At 32.8% G+C, this 13,381-nt stretch overlaps 1 protein-coding gene across 3 annotated transcripts in view; it reads left to right on the top strand.

The window, feature by feature from the left end:
* Positions 1–13,381, top strand: part of LOC126964683 (aquaporin AQPAe.a) — a 121,537-nt gene that overhangs the window by 48,220 nt on the left and 59,936 nt on the right. Inside the window, exon 1 of one of the 3 annotated variants that reach the window (XM_050807949.1) lies at positions 11,056–11,224. The exons of the other annotated variants lie outside the window; for them this stretch is intronic. Within the exon in view, the coding sequence (XP_050663906.1) occupies positions 11,188–11,224 (37 nt within the window). The 5' untranslated portion in view covers positions 11,056–11,187. Of the gene's footprint in view, positions 1–11,055; positions 11,225–13,381 lie in introns of those variants that run through there. 3 annotated transcript variants of the gene reach the window in all.

The following is a 13,381-nucleotide window of genomic DNA, read 5'->3' as shown; positions in this document are numbered from 1 at the left end:
AATAATGGGTAGACAATATGTGACGCCCTGCAAGGGCACAGCAACGTTATACATAAAATAAATAAGTCTTATACATTTTATACATTCTTATACTATATTGTAACTAATTCTCACACTTGTAATTAAAAAATTCGGGTAAGTCGTAAAAGCATTTTGAAATTAAAAATTTTTTAAGATGTCTTTTAAATAGAGAAGGCTTCTCTTTATTTTTAATTTCGTTTGGGATGTGATTATAAATTTTTATTGCCATGTGGTGAGGGCTTGATGACACTAATGACATACTTGTTTGGGGGATTTTTAATTTGTTTAAATTTCTTTTATTTCGCTTGTTATTTGGTAGTGTTGAGTATAAGTCCGAATGTTTTTTAACAAATTTACATGCTTCTAGGATGTAAATTGAAGTAAGAGTTAAAATTTTGTGTTTAATAAAATATGGTCTACATGAATCCATCTGCTGAATATTTTCTAAAATTCTGATACATTTTTTCTGTTGAATAAATATATCTTTTATTTCACTACAGTTTCCCCATATTAATATTCCATATGATAATCTAGAATGTGCATATGCATAATAAGCAGCAAGGGCAGATTTGAAATCTGTTACGCGTTTTAGTTGGTAAAGAGCATAAGTAAAAGATGACATTTTGCTTTTTAATTTCTGTAGATATGGCTTCCATGTCAAGTGTGAGTCTAAATCAATTCCCAGTAGTGTAGCTGTGTCAACTGTTTCAAGTTGTGAATTTTTGTAAGAATATGATATATTTAAGGGGGATTTTTGATAAGGTTTAAAAGGTATAATTTTAGTTTTATTAATATTAAGTTCAAGATTATTATTATTTAGCCAACAAAAGATTTTGTCCATTGTAATATTTAATTTTTCTTCTAGTTGTTTTAAATTAGAGCATGGGATCAAAAAAGAAATGTCATCAGCAAAAAGAGTACAATCATCGTCTATTAAGTTAGGAAGATCATTTATGTATATGAGAAACAATATACAACCCAACACACTGCCCTGTGGAATAGATCCTGATAAGTGAGCTTTATTAGATCTTATGTGGTCTATCTTTCCAGTCTCGAAGTTAGTATTTTCTATTTCCAAATATTGAAAACGATTATTAAGGTAAGATTTGAACCATTTGTGGGCAATTCCTCGAATTCCTGAGAGAAATAATTTTTCTAGTAAGATATCATAATCGGGAATATATAATGTCGGGGCTTCTTCAGTGTCCGCGAGATTCGAACGGTTTCCTTTCTGTTGATTATATGCTTCAGGCGTTAAAAACTCACTAAGACGTATTCTGTTATTATAGTGGTGACGAATATTTTGAGATGTTTGTAGAAGGTGCTTTACCATCCTTTTGCTGATAAGTTCTACAACTATTGGACGGGTATGTGTGTATTTTCCTATTCTATACATATCTTCTACGTAGCCATGTATGTCCACCCCATATGTCTCGTAAATGTAGTATCCAATGTCATCGAACAGACTTTGTTTATCATACCGATGGTTTATGTGTTCGAGGAATCCATAAGTGAGTAAGGAGTTTCTTGCTATTTATGTCCCGATTAATAATAAATTTTAACTTCTCCACTTCCGATTTCAATACGATATTTTCGTTTTCTATATTCGAGTGTTTTTTGTCACCTATAAATTCTTCGAAATTTTTTTCAAGCTTTTCTAGCTTGTTCAACATAATTTCAATTTTGTCATTCATATTTAATAAACTTTTAAACACTTAAAATCACTTTTAAACACTTAGGATAACTTTGATTATTATTTTTTAAAACGTTAAATTAGTAAACACACGGTTCTCCTTTAAATATTCAATAAAAAGCAATATTATAAAAAAAAGTATAGAATTGTGTGCGCTGTCCGGTCAATGTTTAAATAAATATACAAATTTTGGAACAGTATAAAATAATAGTCATCATTATAGCTTGCAATTTTTTTCATAAAACCAATCTTGAAATTCGCAACCTTGTTGATTTTGAGCCCGGTAGTATTGTAAATATAATTATTATAAGATTTGTTTTGTTTGAATAAATATAAGTTTGTTAGTAGGAAATTATTTAGAACCGCTTCAGGACTCAGGAAGACGAAGGTGTATAAGAGGATATAAAGAAATTTGGCACAAGAAGCCACATGCGGCGCCAAGAAGGTTACGGTGCTGTTATGTAGTTTATGTTGAGATGGAGACATTGACTTACAGTTCTGAATATAAATTGGTGTTCAGTGAAGTTGGAATATTACCCGACGCGGACGATAAGAACCATAAAGATGTTTTAGAAGCCGTGCTTGGACTAACAAAACAAATACTATTTACTGTAACAAGAGTATCACAATCTAGATATTGAAAAAAAAACACATAAATGAATATTATTTATTTAATCCGTTACGTGGTTTTAGCAGAACAACATTTTAACGAAAAACGTTGAGTTTAATAAATATTTTCTTTACCAAAATTATATTATTGTGCTTAGATAATTTATATCTTAAGATAGAGCCCCTTGCTGTTAGACAACTGGTGAAAAGAAGCCAGGTTTATTATTTGAGTGTGCGTGACAAGCTACATCTTACACTCGCGATTTGTATGTCACTTTGTGATAGATACGTTCATTCCTCAAAACATCGCACATCCACTTTGTGGAATCAGTTACCGGCTGCTTTTTTCCCCGAACACATACGATTTAGGAACTTCAAGAAAACACCTTAAACCAACGTATCTTTTGACCCCTGTTGATGCGGATGTCAAAAGTATATACATAAGTATTATAATCTTTCAAAAGGCATTTATTTTCTCAAAATTGATTCCTTTAGAATTATTTTTGATGTCATTACTAATATACTAGATACTACTATCGCTTAGGCAACAAATGGCGCTCTGAGAGAGACGAAGCTGTTTCCGGGACGATACGACATTACCTTAAAAATAATAATACCTTCAAAAACAGCGCGTACACCTTCCTTAAAGGCTGGTAGCGCTCCTGTGATTCCTCTGGTGTTGCAAGAGATTGTGGGCGGCGGTGATCACTTAACAACAGGTGACCCGTACGCTCGTTTGTCCTCCTCTTCCATAAAAAAAAATCATGATCTAGTCCCAGGCAGTCCGATCACTTACATATTCAGCTGTGGAGTAGTAAGTAGGATTTACGACAGAGCCATTTTTTTATAAAACATTTAAATTCATTTAAAGTTAATGCCTGAACAGTGGCTGGTGTATACATTTACTCTTAAAGCTATTATATATCCTATGAAGCCTTCTAGAATTGGTTACAAGCCATACCTTATATCTTGTGCTATAAAAATGAAAAACACTATTAAGAGTAAAAAGGTGACGATTTTTGTGAACGTATATTAAATGTTCATTAATGTAATGACAATGAACAGTCATAATATTTATTTCTTTAAATATATCATTACTAACAATACTAAGATCAATATTAACAGACGCAAGTATATTATATTAAATAAATAAATGACCTTTCTCTCTCCAAGTAAAAGTGTATTCACATTCTGTTACTGCGTCAATGATGCAACGGAATCTATTATATATATAATTATTTTATTACTAGCTGACCCGACAAATGCTATTCTGTCAATAGAAAAATAAATGATGAAAGTATTCGGGAATCAAGTAAAGATTTAAACAATTTGTTATTTTTAAAAAGTGATAACCCTCACTTCTGCGATTAACTTCGTACTCTAAAACAACGCCACAAACTGAGAGTTGAACAAAGACATATCAAGATTTATGATTGTTACGTCACTCGAACTGTTGGCTCAGTTGAAGAGCGCTAGCACGGAACGCGAGAGGTCGCGGGTCCGAATCCCGCATCGTTCATACATTTTGTTTTCAAATTAATTTGGTTAGTCTAAAGGTATCGGAATACAATGCAAATACAACACACACACAATACTATGTAGTAATAAAATGATAATGATTAAAATCGTATTTGTGAAAACAGCTTTTACATTACCGCTAATTGGCAATTTTTTAAAGTATTAAAATGGGTATATGGTATGTTATCCTTAAGAGATAGACCTATAGGTCTATATAATTCCGCCATACATTATTTTGTTATATCTGAAACTATTGTTGTTGTAACAGATTTTAATTGATAAGTCATAAACAGTCAGCTTACTTACGCTTGGAATTACTACCCGGTTACATTATCTCTGGACCAGACGTCAATGACGTCACACTTTGTTACGGTGTGCAAAACAAGCATCAGTAGAATATTATTATTAATATATAAACAAACGATTTATTTCTTCAGTAGGTATTATAGATTGATGTGAAGGTGTTGTGTTGTGATGCTGATTGTTATTATTATAATAATAAAAAATCAATGAAAGAATCTGGTTTAAGTAAGAAACAGTATTTATTTTTCTATTATAGCGACACAGAACAACAGAAACTAAAGAAATATTAACAACTAAAGTCAAAACGTAACAATAAACACTTCAAAACAGAAATCAGACATAGCACGGAAATATCAAATGCAAATGCAAACCGTAGTGACGCAACAGGGCGAGCGTGAGGGGGTGAACAGGGTACGGGAGGGGGCTTCACGTTCCAGCGAGGTCTAGAGATAATGTATTGCCGTGTAGTAGCTCCGTAGTATCTTGAATATTAAACTAGCTGACTCCTAGCTAACGCACACATTAACAAATAAATATTGGTTACGAATTATATGATTGTCAGATCGTCAAAGAAATAAGAAAGACTTAGCTGAATCAGGCAACATGTCAACAATATCCACATTTAATGATATATTAACTTAAAACCTTATCAAAAAATCAAAATATCAAAATATATTTATTTTCTCTCACAATAAAAACTTACAATACACAGTTTATTAAAATCTATATAGATACATTGTTATAATTGTGAGAGACCGCGGCTTGAAATAGGTAACAAAATACCTGTGCTACAAGTCACCGGGCCCCCAAAGCACATGGTTAAAATGATGAAGCGAATATACACAAAATAAATATATTATAACGAAACTTAATTAGATAAACAAAACTTAATTAGATACAGAAAGTAATTGGTTGTTAAGGTGTTAGTGTAGATGATGGTTATGTGAAGGTGTGTGTGTGTGTGTGTGTGTGTGTGTGTGTGTGTGTGTGTGTGTGTGTGTGTGTGTGTGTGTGTGTGTATGTGTATGTAGTGACTTGATGTATGTGTTGTAGAAAATTTTTAACTTATAATATTAAGTAAATTTTCAGTTTCAGTGTAGTCCAAGTGTTTCAGCCATTCAAATAGAAGTTTTTTACTTTTTTGATAGTTTACTTTGTGTAATTTTAACTCTTTATTTATCTTATTAAACAAAACGCTACCTAAATAACACGGGAATCTATTAATGAAGAATGTATTAAATTTTGGTACTCACAGTTAGTACATTACTGTTTTGATATAAAACAGAGGTAGGATACAAAAATGAACGGAAAGTACTCACCTTAAGGATGGCTCTTTGAGCTCTTTCTACTGTTATCAATTGAGTTTTTGCAGCACCTCCCCACGTGTCAATACAGTAAGAAACTAGAGATTCGCACAAGGCATGGTAAATAATCTTCATTAGTTTAGGATCTGCAGAATGACGAATATTTTTAAATAAGGCTATCAGTTTACGAATTCGCGTAGTTAAAAGAAGAATATGTGGTTCAAAAGTTAAATTATTATCTAAGATGACACCTAAATATTTTACTGTTGTAGTTCTGTTGATAATTGGACAATTACATGAAGATGAAGTGGACAGCGCAGTACAGGAAAAAGAATGAGCTATGATTTTAAAACTATCTACTGAAGGTTGGAAGTTTTTTTTAATTGAGAAAGTCATATAGTTCGTTTTATCGGTATTTAAGCTAAGGAGATTGGTTTGAAGCCAGTTATAATATTTATCAAAACCAATTTGAGCATTTACAAAGGCTTCGTCCCAACTCTCTCCCCAGAATATGCAAGCAGTATCGTCGGCGAATGTAATTATGCGGCCGTTGTGTAGTGACATGTTACATGAAGGGAATTGATTGGAATTCGATATTGAACCGAGGTGATATAAATGAAATGGTTAAAGTGTTCTACGAGATTTTACAGGTTGCTATCACAGATTATGTTCCCTTAAAAAAAGTTTAAAGCAGTAGGTACCCTTCATGGATGAATCGTAAGGTTGTAAAAAGAATTAAAGAAAAACACAAAATGCTAAAACGATTTAAAAAATATAATAATCCAATGGATGAAATAGAACTAAGAGTGCTTAGTGGTCGCTGTGATAAAATTACGCGTGATGCCTATAAAAATTTTAATGAAGACCTGGAAAAGAAAATTCAGAAAAATCCGAAAGCATTTTGGACGTTCCTAAAGAGTAAACGTAGTAATTTTAACTCATATCCAGCTGCAATGAGCAACGGAATTAAAACCTCAACTAGCGGATTGGAAATTTGCAATATGTTCTCTAGTTATTTTGCTTCGGTATATGATGAATCAAATAGTTCTTGTAATTTAGACTCATTATCTTATTTACGAAAGATTCTCTATCTTAGTGACGGACGTTAGTGAAAATCTTGCAGGCATAGAAATAAATCAGAATGGCATCTATAAAAAGCTGAAAAGTCTCGATATTGCAAAAGGTGCGGGACCGGACAATGTACCACCGGCATTCATAAAAAATTGTGCATCAAGCTTAACTTCACCTTTATATCTTATTTTTAAAGCCTCGCTTAACTCGGGTAGTTTTCCAGCTTTATGGAAACAAGCAAAAGTTGTTCCAATATATAAGAGTGAAGACGAGAAAGACATACACAATTACAGGCCTATATCGATTCTTTCGGTTTTTGCAAAGGTCTTTGAATCTTTAGTTTGTCCGACAATTCAAATGCATTTCAAACGTTTCGTGTCTGAGCATCAACATGGATTTTTGCCAGGTAGGTCTACCACAACTAATTTGGTTAGTTTCACATCTTCATTATCAGAAGCTATTGACTCGCAGAAGCAGGTGGATACCATATATACCGACTTTAAAAAGGCATTTGATAAAGTTCCACATGGAGTACTCATTGGAAAATTATCGTTATATGGGTTTTCAGGCCCAGTGATGAAGTGGCTTTCATCATACTTACAAGACCGTTCGTTTTATGTAGTCATTAATGGATTTAGCTCTTCAACTAATCTGGTAACATCAGGTTTACCACAAGGTTCACATCTTGGCCCAATTTTATTTAATATATTTGTGAACGACATTGTTTCTTGTTTTGAACACTGTACACCATATTTATATTACGATGACTAAAAATAACGAGAACAATGTCTTCACCAAGTGATTCGATTCTATTACAGGACGATCTAAATAAACTTACCAATTGGTGTGAATCTAATGGCATGCAACTCAACTGCAGTAAATGTGTGCATATTAAATTTACTCGCAAAAATAATATTATTCCGACAAGGTATGAACTGTATGGTAATACTCTTAAAGAAGTTGAACTCATAAGGGACTTGGGTGTTATGCTTGATAGGAAATTGACTTATCTCTACCACATAGAAATTGTAATAAGCAAAGCGTCAAAATTATTAGGTTTTATTATGCGACAAGGTCGAAATTTTAAAGATGCCAAAACAAAAATCTGTCTTTACAACAGCCTTGTCCGCAGTCATTTAGAGTATTGTAGCGTTGTTTGGCGCCCACATTATTCTACACACTACTTAAGACTGGAGCGTGTGCAGAAAAGGTTCATGTGGCATCTATCATACTCAGCGAATATTTACAAAACGGTGGTGGCGGTCTTATAAAAAAAGATTAGAACACTTTAACATGATGACTCTTGAACAAAGAAGAGAATTTTTGGACTTAAATTTTTTATATAAATTGCTAAGAAACAATTTAGACTGCCCCAGTTTACTATGTCAAATTAATTTCCTAGTACCACGCAGATATCCCCGAACTGCAATTACTCCGGTCGTGCCTCCATGCACTAGAACAGTCTTTGGCGCCAACTGCACTATACTACTGCGCTTGTGTAAAGTATATAATAAATTCAGTTCATTAATTGATATAAATATTGATTCCCCTAACACTATTCGAAAATTAGTTATCAGCAATCTAGCCAGCCAGTTATGAGTGTGATAGATTACTTTGCTCTGTTAGTTATAACATAGGTTATATATTTTAATTAAAGATTAGTGTATTTTATTTTATTATATAATTTCTTAGCTTAGATTTAGATTTTTGTTATACTGAGTTGTATGTAATTAAAACGCTTATTATTTGTTTCGAACTATCTGTTAAACAATTCTCAATTGATTATTGCAGACTTTCAAATTTTTCATACTTTTTTTTCACCGGTTTTAGTTTTTAACTCACTTTTAGATTTGTAACAATGTATCGATAAGCGAAATTAGCATGTAGTGTTTACCTTTAAATGATTTTGCATACCCTGCACATGTAATTTAAATTGTTAATTGTTTAAGAAATATTTTTATGTAAAATCGCTGGTAGACCAATAAATAAATAACTGGTTGAAGTAAACTAAAAAGAGAGTTGGACCGATTATACTTCCTTGAGGGACGCCATAGATAACATCGCGAGGGCTACTGGTGATATTATCAATACGCAAACACTGAGATCTCCCCTTTAAATAATCCTCAAATAAGTCCAACTGGTGGCCTCGTACACCTAACTGGTCGAGCTTTTTTACTAGAATCTCAATTGATACTGTGTCGAATGCTTTGGCAATATCTAAAAAAATTGTAAGACATTTCTGCCCTGCATCCAACTTCCCTGCAACAGTGTTTGTTAGCTCAAAGACTGCGTCAGCAGTAGATCGAGTTTTCCTAAATCCGAACTGATTATTAGATATAATGTGATTTTTTTCTAAGTAATTTACGAGTCTATTATTAAGGATTCTTTCAAGTATCTTAGAAAGGGTAGGAAGTATAGCAATAGGTCGATAATTTTGGATAACTGTCTTTTCCCCACTTTTATAGATTGGTGTTATAACTGATTTCTTAAATACGTTTGGAAATTTCGATTTTGCAACAGATAGGTTGAAAATATGGACTAGCGGGCCAGCTAAGATCTCTTCATTTTCTTTTATTATTTTGGAATTAATATTGTCCCACCCAACCGAATTTTTGAGAGAGTTTATTAATATTTTAACTTCGCTAATGTCAGTTTCCAAAAGGCCAAACGATGAAGGAGGAGAAGGCAACGTTACTAACCGAGGACATGTTGGGTAAATTGAATGATTTATTGAATTTGCCATGTTTTTTCCTATATTCGCAAAGTAATCATTCATAGAATCAACTGCGGTTAGTGGTGTAGGGTTATTGGCTAATAATTCATGACTAGTGTTTGATTTGGATTTAAAGTTTGTGATCAATTTTATAACATCCCAAGTCTTTTTTACACTTGTTTTACTCGCCATTTTCAGTTCTGACTTTTCGTATTGTGTTTTTAATTTACGGAGCGGAGCAATCCTGTACAGAAATTTCTGTATCTTCGATAAGTCACGCTAAGAATTTCATTTAGAGTATCCGTTTTCAGCTTAGCGTGCATTTTGTCCCTCGTTCTCAAGCAACGTAATAGGCCAGGGGTCATCCATGGTTTTAAAGGCCTCTTTCTACGTGGTAAAGTTACCGTGTAAGAATGTTTATCAATAATTTTTGTAAGCATCTTTACAAACATAGAAGCAGTCTCGTTGGGGTCATTTGAAGTCAGGACTGGCACAAGGTCGACTTGTTTCAGGTCTGATGAGATACCATGGTAATCAATTTTAGTAATTTTATGTTTTGATGTGTTTTGGTCAATGCGCCTCCTTAGATCGATAGACAACATTACGCTATAATGATCTGTCAAACTATTTTTTAAAACCAGGGTTGTACAAGTGAGGGTGGTCTTTAATAAGACATGATCGAGACAGTTTTGAAGTCTAGTAGCTATGGTATGGTCTGGAAGCAGTCCATGCGCGGAAGTAAGATTGAGATATTTTTGTGAATTGGGATCTGTATTATTATGTTTAATATCAATATTTACATCTCCTATTAACACAATGTTTTTACTTTTACTTAGGGATTCTAACAAGTTATTTAAAGATTTTATAAATACATCAATATGACGGAAAGCTGGTGGTCTGTATATGGATACGATTGTTACAGCATTTTGTATTGTAGTTACAAGGCAGTTGGCCTCATTGAATGTAGGTTCAAAACTGTTTGTTATTAAGTCTTGTTTCACATATAAAACAATACCGTCAGTTTGATTATAATAGATATTAGAACATGTCATTGAGTAGTTATCAATTTGAGGTAAGTTGGGATTGGAGGAGAGCCAACATTCCGTTAGTATTATAATGTCCGGTGGGATCTTGATTCTAGCTAATAAACATAAAAATTCAGATATATTACGACCTATACTTCTTATATTTTGTGTAATTATTTTTAAACTGTTTATCACGAAAAAGAAACCGTATATGTACACCAAATTTATGGTTGACTATGCAAAGAACACACGAAATAGTTTCTTTAATAATTGTCTACTTTTGATAAAATACGGTTTATTTCTCATTTATTGCTGACTACGTGCTCTTTCTACAAACCTGTTTGTTAAAAGTAAAATTATCTCAATTCAAAAACAATAAATTAGAATATTGTGTAAGATCTTACCAATAAACAAAACAATATTTAAAGATTGAATCTGGTAGGCTTGAACCTAAACTAAATTATCGCTTCATTGATTTTGGAAAATCGAAAATGTTTTATATACTTCTTGGCACATTTTCGCACTTTAATATCCATTAAGTCTTACTAACGGCCACTCTGAAATCAATAAAAATTTTACAATGGCTGTAATATACATAATAAATTATTTTACAATTTGTTGCATATATGAATCGAGTTCAAATTTAAAAGAAGTATCAACTATTTCAAAAAGTGTCTACCCTTAGTATGCATTGCTGGGAGTAGAAATAAAATTAAGAAGTAAACAGAAAATGAAAGACGGTCAGGTGACCATTTGTAAACACAACAAGATATTGTACTCTACATGACTCTATCATCCCCGGTAGAGTTCGACGCTACAGTACACTTGACTGCTAGTAACGCTGCAGAAAGGTGGTGTCTTGTTTTAAACTTGCGTGCGATCGGTGTGTTGTGTCGACTTACAACTTAAGTTACCCAAGTGATAGTTAACATGAAGCCAGATTACGCTATGGATGAGATGCAGAAAAGTAAGTTTATGCCATGAAAATCCCAAGTAACCGCGAGATGTGTAAGATTTAATTTATTACTAGATAAACATATAAATAGTTGACTTGGTTATGTAGAGCTGTTTGGTGTAATTTCGATTTATAAACCTGCCGGTAGTGTATCAATATTGTATTTAATTTAACCAACATTGGCTTAACCTTGTCAAAAAGATAATAAGAAATATGTGGGTGATAATAACATATAGAGCTATTTAGTTATTTTTAAAATATAATGAATCTATGTTTGCTGAAATAAAAACTTTTTAACTGCTTATTCAGAAAAACAATTTCACTATAATGGATATTGCGTTTAAATTGCGTACGTTATCAGATTCGCAAGTATAATTTTAATGGTAACTAAAAATACAGAAAATCTGTGTGTGCGTACCATTTTTTGCGTTACTAACAATTCTAGATTATTCAGTTATTCAAAATTTTTACTAAATAAGTACTTTTATAAAAAATTAAACATTGTATATTTAAAGTAAACTAGTAACTTATCCATATTGCAAATATGTATAATATAATAATTAAAAACATAGGTAGTATAATTATATCGTTACCGTGTTATGTGTTAAATACATCAAACATATTTTCTAATTTATTTATGTAACCGAGGCCAAAAACATTTTGTACAATTTTTTGCCTGTTTATCTTTTTGTTTAGGCATGTAAATCTTAGAAACGGTATCGAATTAAATCCAATTTTCATTGAGGTATTGAAGAACCTCCATAAACATCCACTGTCTTATTTTTAAACACAGTGTAAAGTTATTCCAAGTTTAAATTTTTTGTCTTTATCTTAACTTTGTCATTACAGAATTACATAACAGGAACGAAGTAATTTTAAACTTAGAGTAACTTTACAATGCGTTAATTAATAAGACATCCAGTGTTTGTTTCATTCCAAATCACAAACAAAATATAATCTTTTTATACCTATGCTGATAAAATAAAATAAATTTGAAAATGGAAAATGTAGTGTTTATACCTACTTATAAATTATACGTGTAGAGCCTTACCATCAGCTGAACATCCTACTTGACTCGTCCTTTATTTTCATTAAAAAACTAACACGAGGCATCCTCAGGAGATGTTGACTCGCCGAATTCTGGCACGAGTCTCGTGATTGATTGAAGACTAATCTTAGCAGAATTTTCACTCGAGAAGGCTCACAAACAATTACACTATAGTTAAATTACATCGCCTTTTAATATAGAATTAATGTTGGTTATATCGTTTACTGCTAGAGATAATTGTACAAGCAATTATATTTATATTATATTATATAATTCCACAACCTATGGGACAAGAATGGTGTTATATAACTAATAGTAACATAATATAACTCTGTTCATTTGAACGGTTTCCTAAATAATGGATTTACTATCTAAATGTTTATTGAGTATTAATTCGTCTAACATTTATCTTTACCAAATTCAAGACGTGTTTCGCCTCTACACGAGGCATCCTCAGGGCATGTTGACTCGTTTAATTCTGGCACAAATAATTAGAGACTTTCGCAAAACAACGCCTAATTATATATATTTTTTTAAATATTTATTACAAAATACTTTGCTGTTTATCTGGGTTTTAATTTCACCACCATCATGAATACCAAATACAAATTTCATTTTTAAGGCGCTTTACAAATTTGACATGTGATGCAAAGTGTGGCCTCTGTCAGAGGGTACATTTGGCCATACAGAGAGGTTACGTTACCAGCTTCGTGGGCACCTTACCTGCCGAACTGTTTTTGTGACAATAAGGGACGAGACGAGCAGGGCGTTCTGCTGAGGGTAATTCCTGCCCATTACAATGAAACGAAATAAAACCCAAAAATTCTAAGCGGCACTACAATTGCCCTCGTCACCTTGAGTCATGAGATGTTAAGTTTCATTTGCCCAGTATTTTCACTAGCTACGGCGCCCTTCAGACCGAAACACAATAATGCTTACACATTATTGTTTCACGGTAGAAAAAGGCGCCGTTGCGGTACCCATAATCTAGCCGGCATCCTGTGCAAAGTAGCCTCCACTGGTAGGTACACTGTGCTACTGTTAAATGCCCTAAGTCACCTCTTGCCCTTGGGCCTGGGACTTCCCTATTCTTTTTATGCCGCGGGGAAGCACAGGGTAAA

This window comes from Leptidea sinapis, chromosome 5, assembly GCF_905404315.1.
Source record: "Leptidea sinapis chromosome 5, ilLepSina1.1, whole genome shotgun sequence".
NCBI lineage: Eukaryota > Metazoa > Arthropoda > Insecta > Lepidoptera > Pieridae > Leptidea > Leptidea sinapis.
Note: the sequence above shows the minus strand (reverse complement) of the source record. Positions and strands in the feature narration are given on the sequence as shown.